We start from the raw sequence: 27,052 nt of genomic DNA, 5'->3' as shown, positions 1-27,052 counted from the left end.
AATTGAGGCTATTGTGAGGGGAATTACTGGTGGCCTTGAGGCCTTCGGACTGACCAAACAAATAGGCAAAAATTGAATGCAATATGTCCTCAATTACTTGAACAACTTCTGAAGGGTTCACACACACTGCAGGGATAGTGATAAACTGCACAGAAAAAGCAAAAAAGAAAGCAAATCCCTGACTCTTCTGTTAAATTTGCTGCTGTGATGCCAGTTTAAATTCGGGTCACAGAAAGCATCAGCATAGATTCATTCCACTGCAGACAAAGGTTAGCTTTAAAGGTTATCACTGTTATTTAGGCTAGCCAAGAAAGAATTATAAGCCTCATTCCCCAAAACAACACACTTGTCTGTTGCTAGAGAGCGCTTTATATCTAAAACAAAGAGGTGCTGGTTCACATTTATCCAGTGCTGTGTGTTGGCCAGCTAAAACAAAAATTGTGGAATTGGAGGTAGCAAAAGGTGATGTTGACCTTGGATGTATGAAGAGCAGGTGACAGAACGACTAGTGGGAGATCCCACGATATCCAAGAGATACAAAGAGGAATGTGAGGTCACGTACCTTTGATTCCCTCCTCTTTCGGCCTAAAACGGGCCTCTGCAGGAAAACAATCTGTTTGGTGGACAGACTTCCATCACTAAAGGACACGGGGTCAAAAAGAGAAAGGGAAAGAGAACAGACCATCAGCTGAAATTGTTGGATCTTCAACAAGACATGATTTTTTAAAAAACATTTTACTTATCAACGTTTAAACAATTAGAAATTCTGCAACGCACAGACAGATTTTTCTTATTTCAATATTTTTCTTCTTTCTGAGTGCTTGAAAAAGTGCTTTCTTAATCCAAGATAAATATGCACAACTGATTGGAGTAAAATGCTGAGATAACACGCACTCTTTCTGACCATTCATCAAGATAGTCAAATTAACTGCCGGCCACTGCTCATGCTTCACACTCTTATCTGACATTTAAGGATATAGGCACACATTTGTAGCCCAACCTCTTCCCTGCTGTCATCTGTAAGTATCATTTCTCCACTTTGCCTTTGAAAGATGCAGAAAAGCAGCTCACATGGAAGCAGACAGCCTGCCTTTTTGCAACTTATGAACATGTTCTGCTGCTCTAAACACGCACTTCTTCTCTATTTCTGTATTCCCCCGACATAATCCTTCTTCCCATGCACATGTCTCACTCCTGTGTTCTGAGAAGGATAATCTGCAGAAGTACTCGCACAGTACTGACAGATTAATTGTGGCAGGAAATGCAGATTTGTTTCTGAGTGGGCTTCCTGTCTCACACATTCACTCTCCAGTCTGCTCATATTTTGTCATGTGCATCCCTTTTCTCAGCCCATTGTGCTCTCAGTAAATAGCTGCCCGCTCAGTACTAACTCTTATCTCATGTGACAGCCTGTTTTGTGACAGTTTTATTGTTTGTTTCTGTGTTATTCAATCCATTTTCTCTTGCTATGATTGGATATGGCTTAAAAGGAGATATGTCCCGTGATAATATCTGCCACAGGTTCAATAACACATGCGCATAAAAGTCGGATGCTTTCTAAACTTAAGCCGCCTGCTCAACTTTGCACTTGAAGAAAGATGGCAGGTTTATGATCACTGCAGAACCTTAGGAGCCTGCTACAAATCTCCCCCTTCCCAACATCAAATAGACTTGAGGCTCCTTTAGCAGAAGGCTTACTATCTAAACCATCCAAAGCCTACCACAACCTCTTTTTTTTCCATTACCTCTTTCCTTCCACCATTTATACATAAGCTATTTTCTAAGCTGTCAAGAATGCTGAATGGCTTACTGGTGAATCAAAGCTGAAAACTAGCTGGAGTTTCCAGCAAAAAGCCCCAGCCCATTAAGTTAGAAAGGAGTGGATGGCTTAGAAAATCACAGGCCTTTACTGAACCTACTTTTGGCTGTCAGTGTCAGCTGCACCATTATAACCTGAAGCTATACAGAACAGCAATAGCCTGTGCCTTTTTTTTATGTGTAAATGTACCTGCTGGTGGCTTCATCTGTAAGGGGGAAAAGCCCGCTACAGAACTCAGCTGGAAATTGCCTCTTGAAATAAAAAAAGAACAAAAAAAACCTGACACATGCAATCAAACACCAGTGGAGCAAACTTTTGCTCCACAAAATTAACACACTGTGTAAAACACACACACTATTCCCGATATTAAGCTTTTAATACGTTTGGATACCTGCAATAACGAACAAGTTCGTCAGAACCTTCTTTGTCTCCCTTGTTGTTGTCCCCCCAGTTAATGTAGAGAAATTTGCAGTCACTGTAGTTAATGGCTTTAAAATGTAATTACCATCTACATTAATTGAATGTGGAGAACATGAACGCATGCTCTGAGACAACTACATGAATTAATGTTGTGTGGAGAAGCCGCTGAGCACCAGTTAGCATTAATTTCAGACGCTGCTGAGATCAGTGACACTTATCTGAACCCTCCAGATGAAGTGCAGCCTGGAAACCCTCACACTATGCAAAGCATGCATTTGCAAATTTTGCGTTTAAAAATGGAGGAGTCGACAGCACAAAAACAAGTGTAATGACTACTGCTAATCTGAAATAGATCATCAACCATTATTTTGGAGCGCAAAATGTTTTTCAGGCAGGGAGAGAAATGAGCGCTGTCTTGTACTGTATCTAGGCCGACTCTGATTAATTAGCCATGTTGTGCTGTTGTGTTGTGGCATTTTGAAAGAGAGGAGAGAGGGGGCCGTAGGAAAAAAACACAGGATGAAAAAATAGAGGTAATTAATCAGCGATGCAGTGTAGCAACAGCAAACATGACCAGCTGAGGTGGGGGCAGAGCAAACAATCGGTAACTGCACTCATAGAATTACTGCATACATCAAAGTACCCTATATTACGAAAGGACAGCTTCACATTATTCAAAGCCGATCTTAAAACGATGCTTCGTGTCTGTATACACATTAAAAGAATTACTGTCAGCTGACGTCATTCCTCAAGCCCATACTGAACCTCATACTGGGTGCAGAGAGATTATTCTTAAGCGATTCTTCTGTAAGTTATCTGCAGCTCTTGCTCTGCATTAAATTGCTTTCTAAATTTAAATGGGTGCATAAATTAGATGCCAGCAGTCTAAGTTTGACAAATCAAGATGGCGTGATCTGGAGTCTTTTTCGTATTTCTTCCACTTCTTTTCGGTGCTGAGGGGCATGACAGAAAGAGAGAATCTGGACTAAAACTTTTTACCCAAGATGGAGCCCTTACTTGAATGAAAATTCATCAGCTGGGATGGGAAGCATCTAAATGCAGTGAGATCCCTACCTGACACTATGTGACACGTTGTGTCCTGTCCCTGCATCTGGACATGGCTCATGATTCAAAAAGATTACTTTAGCGGATGTGTTTTATTGTAGCACCACAGAGACATTGTGCTGAGGTTAGTGTTACATGGCATTTTGGGGCTGCGTGTACTATATCAAGATATTTCTGGCACATGTTGCATGTGATCTGCAAGCATTTGAAGCTTTTTGTATATCAAAAATGACAAAGCATAGGGACACTGCTGAGCTGTTCATCACACAAACTGACATGTAAAAATAAGAAATATCAGTTGTGACCACATGGGACTAACTCATACACACTTTTGTAATATCAGGGGACTCGTGCACCTTGTATTCCTTTGGTTGGGTTTTTTCGGCTGGTTCCTTTATGGTTCACCAGAGTGGATCATCTGCCTCCATCTCACCCTACACCTAGGCTCATTTTCTGTCACACCAACCCTCCGCATGTCCTTTTTCACTACATCCATGAATCTTCTCTGTGGTCCTCCTCTTTTCTTACCGGCCTGGCAGATTAGTCTAATATATCCACTATCCCTCCTCTGAGCCTCACCTCTCTAACTTTGTCTTCAAATCACTCAGCCTGAGCTGTCTCTCTGATCTTTTCATTGCTAATCCTGTCCATTCTGGTCTCTCACAATGAAAATGTTAAAATTTTCAGCTCTGCCTCCTGTCTTCTTGTAAGTGCCATTATCTCTAAACCATATATTATAGCAGGCCTCAAGACCAGATTGTGCCCCAACCGTGTCCCACTTGCTGCTGCCCTGCTCACACCTATCCACTCCACCCTGCCCTCTCTTCTTCACTTCATTGCTTCGGATTGTTGACCCAGACATTTAAACTCGTCTACCATCACTACATCTGTTTCTTGCATCTTCACTGTTACACCTGTCTCTCTCATTCGCACACATATCCGTCTTACTTCTACTGACTTCTATCCAGAGCATACCTCCACCTCTCCAGGCTCTCTTCCACCTCTTCCCTACTCTCACTATTGATCACAAAGTTGCTTGTGAACATCAGAGTCCACAGAGACTGCTGCCTGACCTCATCTGTCAGCCTGTCCATCACCACTGCAAAGAAGAAGATTCCTGATGGCTCTGAGTCCCTGTCCTCATGTATGTTGTGCACCGTCCTCACATACTTTTCTGCTACTGTTGCAAAGTTCCTCTCTTGGGGCACCCTGTCATATGCTTTCTCTAGCGCTACAAACCACAGTGGGAGATATAAATAATCAGGTAATGCTAAGAAAATGTCTAAATTAGGAGGCTGAGAATTCTTGTCTTTCACATCAGAGGTTAACACACAAACAATGCCAATTATTGGTAGCTTGTTAAATAAAATGCAATCAAATGATTGGAACAGGTAGATAATTTACAGGAAATGCTGAGTTATATTGGCTTCATGTCTTCACAATGTTATGTGTGAACTGAGTCATCTTTAACGTCTGTTGCACACAAACTAAAAATTGTGTTACAACAATGTTAAAAATATAAACGACTAAAACATTCAGGAATTGGATGTCACAAACGGCACAAATCATCCTCTGCGTGTTGTGGAACAAACTCTGTTTTGAAGTGAAGCCTTCAGTGTGACTGAGAGCATGCGAGGCCTTTGACCAAAAGCGGATGTACACTCATACAGCAGCGATGAGTGATGAGTCAGCACAGGCTTAGATGAGGAACCGTTACATTTCTGTGAAGAGATTTTCCATCAACAGTCAGAGCTGCAGCTGCTGCGCTGCTCAAAGCTCAGCCTACATTAGCAGAGATTTAGGTCAATTTCTGCCAGAACTGTCATATTTCTTTGTACAATAACTTGCGCATATTATATATCGCACCATGTGCCAGCTTTCACAGGAATGTAGCATATAACTACAAGTTTATAACTTTAGATGTGAATTTTAACTTGTACGATAAGCTTTTTACACAAGACCCAGATTTCCATTTGATGTTTCTTTTGTTACACGTGAGATATTATGTTACTACTTTGCTACCTACTGAAATTAATCTAGTTATTCATGCAAAAGTTATGATCAGCTTCACCTCAATGAAGCAAAAAGAGCAAAAATGCTGTAACTACTTGTTTTATATACACCTTCAACATAAGCCTGCACTCTTTTAATGAGTGTGTCGTTTAAGGGAGACAACCTGTTGCTAGATGTATCCCTATGGCAGGGATATTAAACTTTATTAGTAGGAAAAGTTATAAAACAGTTAAAATACAGTTAAAAGTTCAAAATCAATCCCCTCCTTCACATTTTCTAAAGCTGTCCAGTGGGCCAGGTTGGAGTCCTGTTCCATGAGATTTATGCACACATATGGGGTGAAATAAAGCGTTTTGGACACGGTTATATTAGGGAAATGGGATTCAGTGTTTATTTTCTAATGTGTAGAACTCTCGAAACAGATTTTAGATTCCAATATATACACACATGTAGTTGTAAGTATTAACCTCTTGGAACACACTGAAATCCTGCAGCTCTAGTTCACACTTGTAAATGGACTTAAAGCAATATTCATCATTATAGTTGCTGCAGTTCCTCCTGGCTGCCAACAGAGGTCATTAGATGTCACAGATTACTTGATCCCCCTTTAATAGTCAGACAATGGGATTACCTGTTAGTCTTGATTACAGGAGTTGGTAGCACACAAGTAAGCCTCCATCCATATGTGGCCAGAGACTGAAGCAGAGGAACATAATCAGCCTTGACCTGCAAACCCTGTGGAGAAAATAAGATGCCCATTACAACTTACAATCAACTCAAACAGCCCTAAAAATGCACATAATCCTGATCTTTTATCCCTTAAACGCCACATAAGCGAGCATATTATATTCCAGAGTGCAACTGTGATTACAGCTGTGAAGCATCAAGCTATGAAATGCAATCAAGAGCTGTCAGCTTTGCTTAGAACTCAAGTCTCATTTAGAAAAACTGCCTCCCTCTCAGATATGATGGCTTTCATACCATGTATGTCTGAAAGGTGGTTTTCAACCGCAGCGGACACAGGAAAGAATAAAAACTGAGACATAAATCAAGTGCTACAGAAACTCCCCGGCTGCCATGAGTCAACATTGCAACCATCTCTATTCCCAACAGGTATTTGTCAGCACTGTAAGTCCTTGAGCAAACACACTACTCATGTGACACTGCTCACTTTGTGAAAACATTTTAATACCATTTGAGCTATTAAAATACAATTAAATGAACCATATCCATGTTGTCTGAGTGATGGATCTAAATCAAACACAGGAGCTTATTTAGGCTCGGGGTGGGGGGCACATTATTCAACGTTAACGTTCTCAACTAGGGCTGGGCCATATTATACCGTTCACGGTAATACCGGTATAATGTTAGGCAACGATAGGAAAATGAAATATCGCGATAGAATGGGAGTAAAACGCGCATGCGCAGTGCCTTTGTTTTCATACGCACATGGCCGATTGTTGAGTGAAACAGATGAACCAGAATTGGTTTGTAAAAATGGTGCAACTTCAGTGATGTGAAACTGATTTGGTGTTTGTCCGTCAGATACACGACAAAGCACATTTTTTTGCAGAACATGCAAACGGCCGTCGTTATTGTCGTATTTGTCGGACTAAGATGCTCTTAAATCTGGGAGTAATCTGGGTCCTAAACTCCGTATACTTCAGGTCAAACAACACTGCAGCATCACTGAGCGTTAAAAACTGTCTAAATTCTTTCATCTTTAATAAAACGATCAGCATTGCTGCTTTACCAGGTGTAACTATAAAGTTTAACTTCCAGGCATCCATGAAAACAAAAGTTATTACATTTAACGGAGTTAGAAGTTAGCAGGAAGCTAGCGGAAGTTAGCTCGCTAGTTTTGCTAGTTACCTAAGCATGATATTGCATGTTCTGACTGAGAGATTTCTGAAAAAAATCAAACGTACAGCTCTGCTATCACTTCCAACATAAATGAAGACAGGAAACTAAACAGCAGTGACGTTTGTAGGGTTACTGAAGTTGGGCTAGCTGGTATATAATGATGTGCTACGTGATCGCTAGCGACACAGCTATATTAGCATAACATAAACAGTGAAGCTGGAGGACGAACACTAACACTTTTCCACTTATAAAAGTTAACGTTAAGGTTCTTCATGGTTAGAGACAAATGCAATCGCATGGCAGGATGCTGTAAACGGACCAAACTTCAGTCAGGAGAACAACTGAGATAATCCATCCACAATATGAGGTTAGTCATTAATATACTGCAACATGGGAATAGAGCAGCTGCCAGAGAATTCAACATTAATGAATCAATGGTACAGAAGTGGAGGAAGCAAGAAGAATGAGTTTAATCAAGTTTGATTTATCTGACTGCTTTGTTTCGCTTAATGTGCCTTATAATCCTGTGCACCTTATGGTCCGAAAAATGCGTACTGCACACTGCAGTTTAATGTTGCAAAGCACCTCTTTTTAACTTCAGTGGATATTATACATGGTTATGCTCAGGATATGTCAGCCCATTTCTACTGGAAATGCCTTTTGGTTAAACTTTCAGCAAGGAATTTGCATTTGCACTGTTACATTTTTATAAAGCTTTAATGTACATAAAAACCAGCTTCTTGTTTAAGTGAAAATAAATGGAAGGTTGTCTTTTTGCGCTAGTAATGTTGTGGAGTTGTATTTTGTCTCGCATCAATTATATCGTCGGTTATATCGTTATCGCAAATTTTCAAATATATATCGTGATAAATATTTTTGGCCATATCGCCCTGCTCTATTCTCAACGCTACGTTGAAAACACACGCACCTACACACATGCACAAATTCATGGACACACGCTTTTGTGAGAGGAAGTGTGTGTGGTTTGCCATCGTGCCATGTTAGACGTCTTCTAAAAATGAAAAACCGCAACGCGTGTCAGACAGATTTTTTACACCTTCAACAACAAATGCATTTGCACGCGCGCACACACACACACATGCAAAACACACACACACACACACCAACAGATTTACTACTTATTTAAACACCTCAAAGAAAGACCCCATCTTCACCAGGACTCCTAGAAATTAGGGGCTATGTATAATTAAGATCACTTGAAAGGCAAAAATAAAACAAAAGAGCATTCAAGCCGTTACAGTTCATCATTTCCAGACTGTTAAGCTCAGTGGTGCAGTGTGAGGTCTGATATGAGTCAAGAAGGCAGCGAACATGAATAAACTACACCACAGAACTCCACAGGGTCTATTCATAGTGCAGCGATCATCTGTACAAGAGACCTGAGAATATTTCACACCTACACATGCTGCATTAGACGTCATGGTAATGAGAAAGATGAGGCTCTTCTCTATTTAAAGCTGCACCAGCAAAATTTTTCTTCAGCCTCCGTCACAGAGATGTTGTGCCAGACGAGCGTCCCTTTCTCACTGAACGAGCTGCCGCAAATTCATGAATATAGGCTTCACAGTGAAATCCAAACCAGAGGCAGACCAGCCGTTTTTTAAAAACTCTTCCTTTGTTTGGTAATAGTACAAAAACAAATCAATGAGCTATGTTAATCATGCCATTTTCTGAAGGCAGTCTATTTTAATTACCCCTGCTTTGTAGCAGGGATTGTATATAGTTGTCCACTGCAATGTTGCCGGTGATAGTGTTTGTCTGGTGATGAATTATTTTTTATGATAATAGATCGAGTTGGCAATCTAGAGGCCACACACTTTTCTTATTTCTTATTTGAATTCTCACAGACGTCTGCATGTAACATAAATATTAAAAACGTAGTCTTGGAACTAAACTTTTTTGGTTGTATGGCATGAGAGAGTTGAGAGGCTTTAAAGAAACAGAGATTACAGCCATAAACTGTATATAAAAGATGGAAATGGCCACCGTCATATGAAGTCCCAAAGTGAGGAGTAGAGCTTATTGAGAAACTGAGGTAGACACAGACAAGGGAGCCGGTAAGGTTGTTTACTTCACAGACCTCTATATAACCAGTTTTTTTAAACCAGAGAATTTCCCCCCTGATGGCCTTTAAATGATGCATGTTTAAGACATTTATGTTGTATAATGGGTTTGTAGGCTGTGTAGATATGATTGCATTTTTCTGCATTCACAAAATAACTGTGATGTAAGTAATCGCAACAGTCACACTTAGTTGTAGTGAATGAGAGGACTCATAATATTAGTTCTTCTGCTCTTATCAGTTGTCTACTTCATGTGTAATTGTCCTGATTTGCTGTTATGTTGTTCATTTATGTCTATTTGCCTGTTATCATGAATTGACTCACATGTCATTTCAGGCCTGACACTCCTACCTTCCACACTTTCCCACCTTTCTGTTCACCCTCATTAGTCCCTGCATATACACTGGCAACATTTCCCTCCTTTGTTAGATTGTATTTATGCACCTTCCCTCAGCATGGCAATTTTTTTCCTCATCTGTTTGTATTTTTTTTTTAACTTTTTCTGCTCATATTGCCTCTTTTTTCTTGGCTGCCAGCTTGCTTTTCACCCTGTAAGAGACTTTTACCTGGCGTACTTGACTTTATTTTTATCCTGCCTGTTTTCTGTTCTGCTTTTGGGTCTATTTCTCTGAGCGGTGGCATACAATGGTTACATTATATAATGATGTAACACACATGTATACACAGTAAAAAGTGACCACTGTGCAGAAGACATTATCGTCACGACATATTTACTGTAAGAATTTGATTTTGTTTTGTAGCATTCATATTTTGGGAAATAACTCTTAAATGTGACCAACGCTTAAATGTGATCTACTGAGCTTTCAAATTTTCTCTCCAATGTTTAATGTGGACACTCACATTAAACATAGCCAGGTTATTAAATAATGAGGTCAGAGTAAGTAAAAGTAATCCCCTTGAGCCAAAAGTACAGGCTGGTTTCAAGTAACAGGTCAGCTTTTAAGGGATCACAATGCTAACACACCATGAAACACTAACTTATTGTGCGATAATCGCACACAAATATGAATAAAAGAAACAACCATGAGAATGATAAATGGACTGGCACTTACTTGCTGCTTCGCTATTCTAAACACTCAAAGTGCTTTTTTCGTATAAGCCACGTTCACCCGTTTAGACAGACATTCATGCAGCACTTTCTTTCACACGCTTACACTAATACACCAGTGGATACAACAGGAGCAATTTGGGATTCAGTGTCTTTCTCAAGGGCAGCCAGGCATCAAACTACCAACTTTGAGATTACTAGATAACCAATTCTGCTGTGCCACATCCCCTAAATGTGAACAACCACTATTACATGAACTACTATTAGTATTAATACAGCTGCTACAGCTGAAATGCTATTATTTGACTAGCTTTTATGGCCAGCATTTGTTGTTTTAATGCACACTGTGTATAACTAAAAATACTCAGCTCAAGTGTTTCGATAGTTTATTACTTTGATACTTTTAATGCCTCTACCACTACCTCGACTAATGCAGTCTGTGTATATAACTTCAGCTGATTAATTATAATTCCACATCTAGAAACTTGGATAATTTACATAACTATTCCAGCTGCTGTGACTATATCACTACTACCCTCTGCTGACTGCGACTGGATTTCATGGTAATCATACAGAAGAATGAGCACATCACTGACAAAAAGACTGATCAGCACACAATGCTCATTGTTTTCTACGAGACAGACTTCAAGCAAAAACACTTAAACCCATCCCATTATGCAACTCTGCATTTTTCTTCCAGAGATTCTTATTGATCAGAGTGAAGCAACATGCACAAACAGACCTAAAGCAGCCACACATCAAGCTGTAGGTTATAAAGAGCTAATCGTTCGGATACAAGACACAGCTCCAGACATTATTTACACAAGCATTACTTTCTAAGTTCCTACAGGGAGCGGTGCATCTACATTTTTCGGTGGTTTATGTTGGAACCACTCCCAGAAACAGGCTCTCTTTCAAAGCCTGCCCAGAAAGTAAATTGAGAAATAATTTTTCTGTAATGACTTGCTGTTCTTTGGAGTGGGTGAAAGTTAATCACAGTCCCTGGAGTGTGGCTCTTGCTCTCCCTGACTTATTATGCAGGGCCACCTCGCTGCATCAGCACTCCAGCACCAACCTGTGAGGCTGAAAAACAAAGCAATCACACCGCCATCTTTGCCTTCGATGTTATCTGAGTGTGACTATAAAGGAGGGCCACACAGTCAGAGGACAGAGAAGAAGTATTTTAACCGCCATGGTCAAAGCTAGTTAAAATTAAATCCATTTTTTTCTAAAAACATTTCCGCCTTATCCTGTAATAGGGTAGCTGGGCTATCTTAGTAGGAATGAAGGACTCTGTCCTTCTCTTTCTCAGCCTTTAAAAGCTGGTTTCTTGCTGTTTAACCTCCCCTCTACCACTCTCAGACAAGGCACGGGGATATACTACCCAGTTTTTGTGAACATAGACCTTTAGACAAAGTATTTTTTCGGGCCTGCAGCAGACGAGGGTTCACATCAGCTCGATGTTTAACGTGCACTCTGTGAATCAGTGGTACGAAAACACAGCTCGGCTGTTTTTTCTTTAAACCCTTGACTCTGAACAACATAACAGCCCATAATTCTGTTTTTCACCGTCTCTGACTATATTTGAAGGCAATCGAGGTCAAAAGGCTTGCAGACTCAGTCCAGTAATAATGAAGCAAATACCATTTAATAAAAAGACATTCAGATTCTGCAGCTCCTGATAGGTTCGTTCAACCCGGTGTGTTGTCACAGCAACAGAAGATTCAGCATCCACTTTTTAAAGCCCTGTAACAACCTTTTCTGAGTGTCAGCAGCCTTCATCGCAAAAGTAAAATATTCAATATTTTTAGCTGACTTTTAAAGGTATTGTCTTCAGTGTTAAAACACTGAATAGCAGCGTATTGAGTGCTGGTCTTAGATGCTTTTCATGTCCAATTTGTCAGCTTGCTAATGGAAAAGCTACCATGCAACCATGCTCCTCCAGTAGAGGCAAGAGGTCCTTAAAGACTTCAAAAAATTCAAATCATAAAAACGCATTGTGACATTAGAAAGTGTACGTCTACAGACAGACCCATTGGTGCTAATAAAACAGGCACATTGTGTCCACTTTGTTATGTTTGAGCATACACAAAGTGGAATTATTAAGGAACGTCACATGTCCGGTGTGTTTTCAGGCACCACATAATGCTGCTTTGTTAGATGTATTTCACCTTTACAAACAGGGTGTTTTGGGGCATTGGTGACGCAGCTGGGGCAACATAGATGACTGAGAGATAATGACCCATTTTCAAGACCTACAAAGGCAACTTAATGACTTTAGGGGTGTGGTATAAGATGCAGTTTTAACAGACAGAAAATCATGTTTCATGTTCACTTTTACACTAATGTTCAACTTTTAATTTTTCCTGAGGTTAAAGCCTCAGTTTTGACCTTCAAAACATACATTTATGAAAGAATATAATCAGTAGATCCATTTAGTACTACTTGTGACTGTGCAACACAGTCTTTAACAATACTATCTGTCATTGGTAAACAAGATATTTTTAATATTATCTAATTGATTTTATTTGCCATTACTCTACCGTTATCATTTATGTGCATTTACTTTTATAATTGTATTTCTTCCTTTCCTCCCTTGTCCCTCGGGGAACCTTTCCTGAGCTTAAAACTGGATTACTGCAACAATAATAAAGCTTACAGAGTGCATTCAATCTTTGGCTTTTATAAGGCATTAGCCTACTTTTGAGTCAAGACTAGGCCATGTAACCTGATAACACATGATGAGGTGGTTGGGCAAACAAAGGATCAGCTGGTGCAGATGTTAGTGTTCATCATATGTCAGTGAGGGCTTTTATTATGCACTTTAGAAGACACAGAAAATATGGCCATTTGATGGTTGGAGCCGACAATTAAAAATCAGTCTAAGATCAGAAAAGCCATCAGCTTTAAAAGAAGCAGATTCAATTATTTTATGTTATAAAAAAGAGAGGTCAAGAGAACAACTGTGATAGGAAAGGCTGTTTTTCTCTTCAGTTAGACAACTGGAGAGGAAAGGAACAAACAGTGAAGGTTTTGACTTAACTCAGACACGTACAAACACATCAGAAGGGATTCATTTCAGATACTTCAGACACTTTGAACTTGACACCTATTTTCCTATAATGCTTTTTTCTATTCTCATCACCCCTTCATGCTACAATAGATTGGCAGAGGTGAGAGACAAATCTGGTATTACAAGGAAAATCCCACAATTAAAAATGTGAAAGTGAAATTATTTGTTATCAGTGAAATTTACTGAAAGTTACGGAAGCGTAGAGCTGCCACCCAGGCAAAAGATAAACAGAGCTATATCACATTATAACATGAAAAGTTTATTGTTCTAAAAATCTACTTTTCATGTTTGTACAACATAATATCGTTATTATTACAATATACATAATTATCACGTTATAACAAAAAACCTTTCACGTTCTTACAATATAAATATTAGATTGTACGAACATGATAATTATGTATATTGTAATAACGTGATATTATGTTGTACAAAAATGAAAAGTATTTTGTTAGAACAATAAACTTTTCACGTTATAATGTGATATAGCTCTATTTTTCTTTTGCCTGGGTGGCAGCTCTACGCTTGGGTAGAAAGTACTTAAAATTTATTTGATATTTAACTAATTATTATTTATGATATCGCAGTTGGGAAGATTAAATGAGGGAGTGCTGTTGTGCACCTTGAGGCGACTGTTGTTGTGATTTGGTGCTGTATAAATAAAACTGAACTGAATTCAGGTTATTGAGCTAATTGGTAAATCTGAAACAGAAGATACTGCTTTTGTGCATGGTTCCCCAAAAGAAAGAAATAACTAACTGAACCAAATTTGTACGGCCTGAATATATAATCACCTGAGAAGCTTTCGCTGCTATGGCTGGTTGATGTGGAGCCACTTTTTATGAAGTTGTAGTTAAGTTAGGAACAGTACAGGCAACAGATTTCTATCTGCATTATTTGGCAGCATTTTCAGCTCTAGGACCTCCCTTTCACACAGGAGCACATCTACCTGCCGTACCGAAATAGACCCACAGTAAAGAACAGTACAGTACAGTCAGCAGGCATCAGTAGAAACAGATGTGACATGGATCGAAACTACACTAAAATGTAGTAGCTGGGGTTGACATGTGTTGCAAAGTGGCTTGTACATGCACTGTGACTCTCAACAGGCTTAAATAGTGTGTCTAAAGCTGACACAGTAAAACTTGTTTACAGCTCATCTACCTGGCGTCTCGTCATTTCCGGTTTTTTCTCGAGGGTCGTCACTTTACCGCATACGTGGACCACAAACCCTTGACGTTTGCCATGTCCAAGGTTTCCGATCCATGGAGTGCACGCCAGCAGCGCCAGTTGGCAGCCATTTCTGAGTTTACCACGGACATTCGGCACGTGGCTGGTAAATCCAATCATGTGGCTGACTGTTTGTCCCGTGCGCTGGTTTCTCCCGTCTTTCTCGGCATAGACTACTCCGCCATGGCTGCCGATCAGAGCGGTGACCCTGACATCCTCGCGCTTAAATCCACCCAGACGGGCCTCATACTGGAGGACAGACCCGTGCAGGACGGTGGTCCCCTCCTCGTCTGTGACGTTTCCACCGGCCGCCCTCGCCCTGTGGTTCCCGCTTCCTGGCGTCGTCAAGTTTTTGACTCGGTACATGCTCTCTCTCATCCAGGGGTCCGGGCCTCTGTTAAACTGGTCAGCTCTAAATTTGTTTGGCCAGGCCTTCGCAAATCTGTTAAGGAATGGGCGTGCATTCCCTGCCAGCGCGCGAAGGTTCATAAACACACCAAGGCGCCCCTGGAGCCGTTCTTCATACCCGGCAAACGTTTCGATCATGTGCATGTCGATCTGGTGGGTCCCTTGCCGCAGTCACAAGGTTTTACGCACCTTTTGACTGTTGTTGACCGGACCACCAGGTGGCCGGAGGCGGTCCCCCTGGCGTCCACTACCGCAGCAGTGGTGGCCAAGGCGTTTTTGTCGACCTGGGTCTCGCGTTTCGGCCCACCCGCGGACATTACGTCAGACAGAGGCCCCCAGTTCATTTCCGAGCTTTGGTCGGCCATGGCTGATGGACTGGGGGCTAAAGTCCACCGCACAACCGCATACAACCCGCAGGCTAATGGGATGTGTGAACGGTTCCACCGGTCGCTGAAGGCTGCCTTTCGCGCCTCCTTAAAGGATGGCAATTGGGTTGACCGCCTCCCGTGGGTTTTGCTTGGGCTGCGCTCTGCGGTTAAGGAGGATCTCGGCGCTTCCCCAGCTGAGCTAGTGTTTGGTCAGCCCCTCCGCGTGCCTGGAGAATTCTTGCCTGAAAATCCTCCTCCCTGCTTCGATCCATCGGTGCTCTCTCTCACCCCGCTTTTGCACTCGCTTCGGGTTCCTGGTCCGGTGCACCATTGCGTGCCTGACACCTTTGTTCCAAAGACTTTAGAGACTGCTAAGTTTGTTTTTGTCAGGCACGATGCCCACAGGACACCGCTGCGGCCGCTGTATGACGGCCCGTTCAGGGTTATTGAACCGGGCCAGAAACATTTTGTTTTGGATTTTGGGGGTCGAAGGGAGACTGTGTGTGTTGACAGACTTAAACCAGCACATGTTCTTCCGGACAGTGATGTAGTGCCGGCCCAGGCCCCTCGCCATGGCCGACCTCCTGCGCTGGGGTTGACAGTCTCTGGTTTTCCCCCCAGGACTACCCCCGGACCACCAACGTTTGAGCCTCCTCCTGCCTTTCCTGCTCGCCTTCACCAGCCTCGTTCACAGGATGGACCTTCCTCTGCCTGTTCTCTCCCTCCCAGGTTCAGTCGTGCGGGTCGTTTGCTTAGACCCAGGGTCCTGGACTGAATGGAGACCTGACTGTGTGTTCAAGGGGGGGTATGTGTGGCGGACCACCAGGTGGCTCCATTCACACACAAGTTGAAGGGAAGTGTGGGGGTGGAGATTTTGGCGCTGACTATATGTGAAGTTCTGTCAGTTAATAAAGTTGTTGGAGTGAGACACTGAGACCTCTCCTGTCGTTGTTACATACCTCCACACAGGTAGAATTTCAACAAGCTTCTAAAAGATCGAGCACTTTGCTCCATTTCCCAAATCTCTGGATCGATGTCCTGTCTCTCAAAAGACAGATTTTAAAAATAAGTCTGCACTAAATGGACTTGCACCTAATTACATTTCTATATATTCTCAGAATTAGAGCCTTTTAGTTTTTATGGCTCCAACATGTGGAACAAACACCTGAAAGCTAAACTGTTATTTAATTTAAATCTGGGCTTAAAATGTGTTATTTGAAGTTGCTGATCAATGAACCAACTTCCTCTGCAACTTAATCCTCGATTTGTTTTCGTGTCTAGTGGATGGTTCCCCGTGTTCACATATGGTCTGAAGATTTAGTCATTACAAGGCAGAGTATAACAGCTGTCCCAGGGACACAACATAGAGGACGGGGTTCTCCCACAGTTTAATCACCACTTTGACATTGCTTTTTTAAAGGGTGCAGCAGAAACAACCTGGGCTACAGCAGACATTAGCGCACCAGATATATATGACTAGCCATCTGTGAGCATGAGAAGCAACTCGAGTCTTGTTTTTTTTTTTTACTTTTAATTGTTGTTGTTGTTTTTCTATCATGATTATTTTCAAAATTCAAGATTCAAGAGCTTTATTGTCAATACAAGAGTATACAAAGTATACACAGTATACAACGTACCGAACCAGTGTGCTGTTTCACCCCAAGCCCCCCATGGTTTCTAAGTATATAAACGATATATCTCCAAGAGATATAAAACTAGGAATTACAAATAAATAACATGCTAAATTTTGGTAAAATGAAGGGATCAAAACGTACTAATTACTAATTATACAATACTATAATAATAACTATGCAATACTAACTGTACAATAAACAAAGACAGGACAGAGACAATACAGAGTGGATTGTGCAGTAGGCATTAAATACCAGGTTCAAGTTATTGTCAGGATATTGTACACGAGACAGGACGAAGACATGTGCAAGATGCAAAATGTGCAAATATAGTATAATTTAGATGTATGTTCAGTAACTATGTGACTGAGTGTGCAAATAAGCATATTGTTCCCAGGTCCAGTTTGTAGTGGATTTGTGAAAGTTTTTGTTGTTTTTGAGTCTTTTGGTGAGTATTGTAGCGTGTTTGTAGAGGTATGTGTATATCAGTCTTGTGGTGGTAGTGAGTTGAGGGCTCTGACTGCGGGGGAAGAAGCTCTTGCAGTGCATGTGACATGTGACAGTGACATATCGTGACATGCATAGATGTTTTAAATGTCTCTTTGTTTTCCACTTCATCTCTCTGGAAGGTACACTGGATTATCTGGATAGCGTTGTACAAATAAATGTGTCTTGACTTGACTACAGAGAAGTATAGACTGGGTGTGTAGAAGGGTATAAACTGAGCCTTCAGCTGAGCTGGGCTGTCACTGAGATGAGTAAATCTGCTGGGATTGCGGCTAAGCTGACCTGAACAAAATGTGCTTGATTTTAGTTTCATCGTGCATCGATGAAACTAATTGCTAGATTTAAGTTTTCCATAACCCTTCAATGTGACAGAGACCATTAATTGGTAAGTAAAAAAGAAAAAGAAAACTCTACAACTGAGTCCTTCATTTTGGGGGCTTACAGAGATACGAAATGTATTGGAAGGAAACCATCCGAGAAATTTAAAGGGAGAGAGGTGTTTCATGGAAGCAAGGAGATCATTGGTTAGTCTCCAGGCAATACAAACAGTGAAGTAAAAATACAAAGATGTTGAAATAGTATTTGGTGCATTTAGTAATGCTATCATTTTGTTACATGGTACATGTTACTGTTTGTATACCTTACAGAAACTGCACCCTATAAGCCTAAACCTCTCCCTCTGTCCTGCAGCTATCAGCATCATCGACACATTGCCTGACGGAGCGGGTGCGACCTCTCACTTGCAGGAACAGTGCAAATTACTCTCCTTCTATGTAGGTCAGCTCTTCTCTCACCTCAGTCTGAGGAAATAGAGATATCATGGAGAGGTGATTCACATTAACGATCGTCTCTCTGAAGTACGTGTACACATCCAGGCCACAGGCCACAGCTCTCGCAGAACATAAACCAAATCAGATGTTTTTAATATGTAATTTTATAATTTGTATCCTTTGTTTCTAGGGCCATCGAAATAAAGTCCATGACCACGAGCGGAACAAATAAAATGTGAAACGTAAACTATTGAACTCGGTGGAGAGGGATTTTGTGTGCACCTGATTGCCAGACGATAGGAGTGACTGAGCACAGACACAATAGGTGTGTGTTTGTGTGTGTTTCTGAGATGTGTTAAAACCATTTCTTCAAAGATTCCTCACTGCCATACTGATGCTGTGATGTGGGGCCCTAATCCCATTTTAGACATCATTTAGTTTCTGGAGTCTGTGAAGCGCTGCTCTTCAAAGCCAGGGATGCAAGTGAATTCTTGGAATGAGTGACAACAATGTTGGCGCTCTTAAGCTCCTTTTCGCTTCCTTTGACTTTGGACTGCCATTCCTAGAATTTGAACTTCACTGATATTAACTTTTAATGTTTTTCTGTAGGAGGAGACACTTTCTCTAAAGTCCCCCTGCAGATTTTCTGGTTTGTCTTTTGGGTTAGGAGTTGTTGGGATCAAGGCGTGAGCAAGCAGGCAATATCAGTGTTTGAAGTGGCGAAGAGAACATTTTACTCAGTGGCAGTTGTACCATGATATCCATAGTTTTCAAAAGGAATAACAAAAACTGTTTACAAATGGTATGTGCTCGAGATTGCTTTCTTTTCTTGAAAAAATAAAACAAAACCCAGCTTTTAAAAATCTGTTTTTTGATCCTTTTAAAATCTTAAGTCAGACACATAAGATGGTAAAAACGCTGCACAAATATAGTGCTTTTAAACCTTAGATAAGTTTGACAAAGAGTTTCAAAATGAGTCGTCCCACTGGGAGGTATTTGACCTGCAGTGGGAAGTGGCTCAAGGTTCATCGGTTTGCCCAAGGACAATCAGGCAGGCAGGAGGGGGGGGGAATCAAACCGCCCCCCCTGTAATTAATGGTCAAATCAATCAAACAAAAATAAAGTTTCTTACTATACTGTTGGTGGTACAGCCTGTCACTCTATGGCACTGCCATTTGTGCTTGCTCATTTGTACTCTAATTTGTACCTTACAAAGACTAGTTTTGAATATCTGGTCAGAGATGTTACATTATACCTTAATATAGCGGTAAACAATCATCTTTTGATAGGGTGCTTGTACAGCATAGTCTGGTTGTAAGGACAACTAACAGCTTTATCCACCTCACATCTGGATCTACAGCCAACCTAGAGTCACCAATTAACTTAACAAGCATGCGTTTGGACTGCGAGACAGAATTAGCTGAAGGAAACAGAGCAGTGCTAATGTCTGCAGCACCCTGTGGTCCATAAAAAAGAAAGACAGAGAATATAACTTGTTTTTCATTCGACTTAGATTTTACAGGTTTACTGAACACAGAGACCATCTCCTGTTTTACACCTCAAAATGGAAGAAATTGTCTAAACATGTAGAAATTACTAACTGGGCATAGATCCAATAATTACCAATAAATACCTGTAGGAAGGAACTGGGATGAAAACACATATAGTTACAGTTTTATATACAACTATTTCTGTGAAAAACGAGCTCTTTCAGCTTCAAATTATTTAGCAAAGCCACTGAACACAGTTGTGTTTTATCTTCTTGCAGTACTAATAATATCCATAAAGAAGGAAGTTTCTCATGGTAACCAGAGAGCCTCTTATCATTTTTCTAAGTTATGTATGAAACGCTGAAAACCCCTGCACAGAAGTAATAATTCCTTCGAAAGGTTTATTTATTTATTTTGCTGTGATTATAGGTGGAGTAGCAGAGCCATTCTGCATCTCTGCTGCACCTAATTAGAGTAGCAAACATCCGTGCCAATGTTATTGCTCTGCTAAGAGGTATTTCAAAGGGTCAGCAGCAAAAACACATTTTCTCTTATAGCTCCAGTGTACTGTATGTGACCATGAAGTGTAATTTCAATTTTCTATGTTGATAGTTGGACCTTTGGAGAAATTGTACTGTTCAAATTCTTTCACCTTCATTGAATTGCACCACATACTAGCAAAGCATATAAAACCAACATTATGTGCATGATTGGATACCAGTGAAAAAGGTCAATGTGTTCTTTTGGGATCTGGGTAAATTGACCCTTTAAGAATGACCCTTTCAAGACGAATGTCAGTTATTGTGGCTTCATATTGATTTCAGACCTTTCAAGTCATAGTTTTCCTTTTAAAGAGGTGTAAATAGTTTTCTGTGCTTTTGTAGAACCACAAAAAACCTGCACGTTTGGGTCATGTGACTGCGCATTGGGCAATAATCATATAACTGCAAACTGCTGGACCTGAATTTAAAAAAAGGTAGGGAGGATATAAGGAAAAAAATGCAGCTGCATCACATGTCCCATTTCTGTTTCCCCACTTCAGTTTCCATATTTAATATAAATACGATATTTTGTAAAGGCTTAACCTTTGGGCTAGATAGAACATTTTTCCATGTACTATCTAACAAATATTTCCCCCATAGCATCTTAGAGCTATCCATAAAATCTTTGTACCATGTTGAGAATTTAAAATATCACTTGTTGCACAACATGCATGCATCATAATAGACCTACCACTGTGTCCAGCTAAGCTGAAGTGGATAATGGGGCTATTTAAAAAAACATTTTAAGAGGTATGAAAGGTTTTCAGCAACATCACACTCCTCATACACATCAGGTCCACTAAGCTGAATATCACTTCATCTTTTAATAAAACACACACACACACACACACACACACACACACACACACACACACACACACACACACACACACACACACACACGCACAGGTGTTTTTGTGGCTCTGGTTCTCTTTGCCTGCTTTATCTATATACAGAAAGACTGAAGCACAACACTAATGCACTTTGTTCCTCTTGATAAATAAATTCTCCTGCAGTGACTCATGGCGAGCAAACATATTAAGACCAACCTTGACTGAAGTGTGCAGATGCACATGTTTTCTTTGGTTATTGCTCCTGTGAAGCTCAGTGAAAGAAAGGAGGGCTTTCACTACATTAGTTTCGAGGCAGTGTCTGTATTGATTTTCCCATAGGACATGAGAGATGAGAAACTGGGCCTAATTGGAGTTTCATACCAGAGACTCTTGATGAGTTATTCCTTTTCAGACACTTCACCACAATCCATATGTTTCATATTTGAGTGGTTTTTTTTTTGCTCATATTGAAACAAGTATGCATCAGACACCTGACCAAAATCTGTTTGCTAAAGGAAATGTCTGCAGGAGCTTTTTAGCACTGATGGCATTTTTATGCACATCTACATGCTTCACCCACTTTACGCATGCTTTCAATTTATTTCTCTTGATTGTCACTGGATGCATTTTGTTGTTTTTTGTGCCGTTTCCCTCAAGGCGCTGCTCTGCTGTCATTTAACAGAAACTGTTCCCATAGCACTTACGTCTTAGTTTGTCAGTTTGACATTTATTGTTCTTGGTTGTTTTCTTCTCTTTCCTTTAATTTGCTTTGAAGTCAGAATATTTTGCCCTATGAATATTTGTTTGTCTCTCACAGCTGTTTTTGTCAAATAATTTCTTATTAAAACTGCATTAAACTAAATGAATGTCCTTATAAGACAAACATTTTCTTGTCATTTAATTGGTAGCCTCTTAGTGTCATTGTTCCGGCTATTTTAACAACATAATAAAAATCTAATTAAAAACAAATAACTAAAAAAAAAAGAGCTAAGTTCCAATAGGCAGTTAGGCCCCATAGTTTTTGAATAGATTGCCTAATTTCCTATTGTGGCTTTTTTGATCCCTGTCACTTTGCAGTCTCCACTGCAGGATGCCTGCACCTGCATATGGATGGGGGAACCAGGAGAGGCCTGTACAGTAGCCACGGGATGAGCACTGTAGAGTCAAAGCTGATAACCAACTATCACCTCCGTCACACACAGCTGGGTGAGAGACCCTCGGAGACAAAGTCATCTGCAGGCATCTGTTAATGATCCTTCAGCAAGTCCACCTACTGAAACCTTCTATGACTTTTGCTTCTCTTTTATAGATCCTGTTGGCCAAATGCGCTCTTTGTAGCATCTTTGCTCCAGCTGAACTAAACAGTGACTTTGAGCTTTCAGGGAGGGCAAAACTGGGTGTGTAACAAATGACTGAATATTTCATTTTTATTATTACTTTTTAAATTTTTTTTTAAATAATTTCTGGATGCTGAAATTAACATTTTATCAATCACCCTGGCTCACAAAAATCTAACTTATTGCCTTTCCATCCTCTTAATGAGCGCGTTTCCACACTCGATGTCCAACGCTGCTGCCCGGTGAGAGAGCCACAATGCCAAAGAAAATCTTGTGGGTATCTCTGTAACATCTGACAGTGGCAGTATTTGATGCTTTTGAATGAGAAAATGCTGAAAATATGTTTACCAATTATTTTTAAAATTGTATGACTTTTGTTATTATTACATTTACTATAGTAGACTCGTTTTTCTACTTTTAATGGTGTAGAAAAAAGGGTCTACTATAGCACTATTTTGCACTTTGGTTGAGATATAGCATTAAAAGCTCAGCACTTTTCACATCCAACTCACATCCAGATTCAGCTCGTTCATAAGTGAAACTAAAGACATTTTTATCCCTTCACTGATGAGCACTGACATTCCTGAGATGATACACTCCTACTTAATGACAATATAAATGGTCACATGCCCTCACTGAAGTGATTTGTTTTATCACTCTTTTTCTCTGAGCTTCATAAATCCTACAACCTGTCAGCATTTTGGATAAATAAGTATGTTAAGCACTGAGGGGAAAAGAAAGTGACGTATATAAAGAAGAAGAAAAACACCTTCAATCAACATTCAGCCTTTTTTTTTTTTCATTTTAATTATCCTGGCACCGAAACAATAATGAGCTGTGAGGATACTTTGCATATCAATTTTCGGCAGTTATCACAAATAATGGGGATGATGTGCAGCCCTGATCGCCCTGACAGAGTGTGTTGTCAATCTGATTTGGCATGGTGCAGATCGGTGGGGTGAAACGGTTTTTGATAAAGTCCCAGTGGAGGAGCTGATTGGATCTCCTGGAAAACTGGGCGTTAGTTTGGCATCATTCTCGGTTAATGTGTCTGAGGAAGTCTTGAAAGCCATTAAGCTGTAACAGTATTACCATTCACCCAGACGAGGGGAGGCTGTACTGCTCCTGCCAGATGACTGCAGGAGTCTTTTTAGTGGCACATATGGCCATCGGTGCTGGGCTGGTCAATCAGAGAGCCACATTTGGGGGACAAAAGTCTCCTTTCACACTTGGACAGCTACCGGCTGCAAAAAGTCTAAATTCAATTACAGAGATAGCATCTGAAAACACAGACACACAAAACCGAGCTCGTCCACACTCAGCTGCATGCGCAAGCATGTATACATGCAGACACACACATACATACAGATGAAAGGCAACGAAATGGCCACAAATCCTTCCACTCCAGACAGGAATGAATTTCCAGCTCGGAACTTGTTGAGGAGAGACACTAATCATCACGTAGATAAAGGCTTGTTTGCTCCTGATAAGGGGAGCGACTGCGACACATGTCCCATAAATTGAGATTTGTCCGATTTGCCTTTGGGTTGTAAGGAAACGGTTGGCTGAAGGGCCACGATATCTAAGCGATAACTGACTTCATTGCTAAAGGACTATACTCTTAGAGAGGGGGGCACAGACTGGACTCTGGCTTTCAATGTGTGACTGTACATCCTTTAAAATATCAAAATCTCCAATTCCAAAACAGTCACATGTATGAAATGTACAAGAGCATAAATCCCCCTCTACTAGTGACAGACAGAACATAACCTAGGACAAAGCAAAAATCCCTCCACTCACATCGATGACGGTCCACTGCTCCACAACGATGGCATCGTATGCCGGGGTGGCCGCGTTCGGCTCACCTTCGCTCGCCTCCTGGAAGATGAAGACACTTTCCACTGACTTAGGCAGCAAATCTAAAGAGAAGGGGAAAAAAGTAAAGCCATGAAAAGAGTATTTACTGGATGGAGCGTGTCTGTCTTGTCTCTTCTCCGTCAGGGCCTCCAGGCCAGCGGAAATGGAATGATATCAGCCAGACACATTCACACACAACCCTTTATTACATAGCCAGTGGTCCTAGCCATTTGTATGAGCATTAGGCACTTATGCATTATGCAAGGAGACAGTGCTGAAGAAAGGAGCAGGTATTCCCCTTCTGGGACGTTAAAAAAGAAGATGAAACGTTACGAGGATCCAGAGCCTGCTGGTCTTAATGCTTGACGGTTAAACAGAGGCTAATTATAGCTAAAATAGGATTAAAAACTAGATGTACTTGGTGTCCAGAGGACTGAGAAACGCTGCTTTAAGAAAGGTGGACAGATTTTAGCGATGGCAAAATGTAGCAACCAATTTAATGAAGCCGGGTGTTAAGGTACAAAGCATAAATCCTTTTGCTAAGCCTGCATTATTCACCTTAAAAAGACTTAAACTGAATGAATCACATAGAGACACTGACATTGATGCTTTAGGCCACTTTTCAGATTGTGTGCTCCTGACCAAATAGATTTTCCAAGCTTCTCTTCTGTTGGAGGCTAACAATTGCAGGATTGGCATCTGAGAAAGAAACACCACTCTGGCCCCCATGAGCCAGGACCCCTCTCCACCCAACGTCTCTTGTTATTCACTTGATGCACATGCACATTACATCCAGGCGCACATACACACACAGACAAAACACGAGCCTCGTGGTCCAGTCTTCCCAGCAGGCCTGAGAGCTTTCTCATTACTCTCACACCATTTACACACTAATATAGTTTGCTGGGGCCCAGGCACCAATACGAGACACTCCACATTTCATTACTGGGCCCTAATAATAGGGGGATGAGAGGTGGCTGGAGAGCCTGTGGAGAAAGGCGGGGACAAGGAGATAGAAAAAGAAGAAGGAAGTAAGCAAGACACAGGGAGAGATAGAGTGGAGAATGACATTCTCTTTTATTTCCACCACCCTCAAAACCCATTCTGGACCCATGCATGCACAATTGAAGACATCTTTCAAATGCAGACGTGGTCAGTGTTAACCCCCTCCTGCCACTTTGCCTTTGCTCTTCCTCTGTTCCCTCCATCATCCCCCTTCTTTCCCCATTCCTGCACTTTATTTAATTCTTTGGCCCGTCCTGCTTGGCATATTACTGCAAAGAAACCTTTCTGGAAGGTGTAACACACTACGGACTGATGTCGGTTCTCTGCAAATGCAACAGGGATCATTCAGGTGAGATCGACAGGGTTTCTGTCTCGTTGCTCTACAGGGAGCAGCCTGTCTCTGGTGATAATGCAAACAGACTCTTGGCAGAGGAGAGAAAGAGAGCGAGAACCAGGGAAGTGGAAGAGAAGGAGCTGGTTGCTGGGGGCGTTGAGTCCATCAGGGGAATGCGCTGGTTGCGTGCACGAATAAACATTATCTTGTGCCTATTGACTGAGAGCTGAGCTGAGCAGCCAGCGGGCCGACTGAGAATAAGTTGTTTACACTTGCAAAAAACCACAGTGCAGCCTCAGTAAAATTGTTCTCCATCCCCTTGTGACTCACACACTCAAGGTCGTGGGGCGAGACATGCAAATACAGCTGCACTAAAAACAGAGAGAGACAGTGTCGGGGCTAAAAGACAAAGAAGCAAATGGCAGGGGAGAGTCAGATAGCTGGAGTGGCAAGGTGACAGCGAGTGAAACGCACCAGCCGATACCAGCATCCAAATGATACAGGAGAGGATCAACAGCAGGCACCTAGTGGGTGTAGACAGTGCTGACACACACAGACTGAAACTTAAAGTGCTGAGTGTTTAGTGTTTGCCTGCACAGGTGTTTGTATGTAGATGCGAGGTCCTCGCCTGCATCAAGTCACTTCGGAAGCTGCTTGTTCCTAATATTCATCGACATGTACACAAACCTGCTCTTGTGGATTGATTTCAGACACACGATGATTAAATCAAGCAAACAGTGGAACAGAAAGCACTCTGGATGTTTTTCCAATAAACTCATGTGCATCACTGCTGCAAACACAAAAAGGAGTTACTATCTAGAAAACAACAGGGTGAGACGTATAAGGTCATAACCTGAAATTAACAGACTCATTAAAGGTTTTGTTTGTTATATTAAAAAAAATGTTCTAACCCTACGTTCCATTTATCATTTGTTTCCATACAATTCAATATGCACACTAAACAGAAGACTAGAAATAGGCCTGAGTTTTGTAGTCTATCACATCTGTTAGACATCAGATTTTATTTCTTTTTGGCAGAAGGCATTCTTTTGTTTCATGTGCAAGCCGTTTCAACCGTTGTGGTTCACTGGGACTCTGAGTGGAGCGGAACCATAGTTGACTCCAACTCTATGTCCCCTTTGGACAAATCCACATGTTTGTCCACGCCAACGTATCCTAACGTCTTCATTTTTCAACTGATGATGGATACACTTTAAAAAGAAGTAAATTAATTAATATTTGTGTATTTTTGTATCAGTCTATCAAGACATAGTTGGTTAAATTAGTAGTTAAACATATTAGTAATATAAAGACAGTTTTCACTGTGGTAGCAG

The 27,052-nt window shown here is 41.0% G+C and overlaps 1 protein-coding gene across 1 annotated transcript in view; it reads right to left on the bottom strand.

The window, feature by feature from the left end:
• Positions 1-27,052, bottom strand: part of rftn1b (raftlin, lipid raft linker 1b) — a 134,098-nt gene that overhangs the window by 5,382 nt on the left and 101,664 nt on the right. Inside the window, exons 7-9 of the mRNA XM_086312340.1 lie at positions 24,323-24,441; positions 5,949-6,052; positions 563-638 (exon numbers count right to left, since the gene is read on the bottom strand). Of these exons, the coding sequence (XP_086168466.1) occupies positions 563-638; positions 5,949-6,052; positions 24,323-24,441 (299 nt within the window). The remainder of the gene's footprint in view (positions 1-562; positions 639-5,948; positions 6,053-24,322; positions 24,442-27,052) is intronic.

The sequence above is a fragment of the Aulonocara sp. 'chitande type north' Nkhata Bay genome, linkage group LG11 (assembly GCF_057382095.1).
Source record: "Aulonocara sp. 'chitande type north' Nkhata Bay isolate Kocher_YH1m ecotype deep benthic linkage group LG11, A_spYH_male_GT1.1, whole genome shotgun sequence".
NCBI classification, from domain to species: Eukaryota; Metazoa; Chordata; class Actinopteri; order Cichliformes; family Cichlidae; genus Aulonocara; species Aulonocara sp. 'chitande type north' Nkhata Bay.
This window is presented reverse-complemented; position numbering and strand designations above follow the sequence as displayed.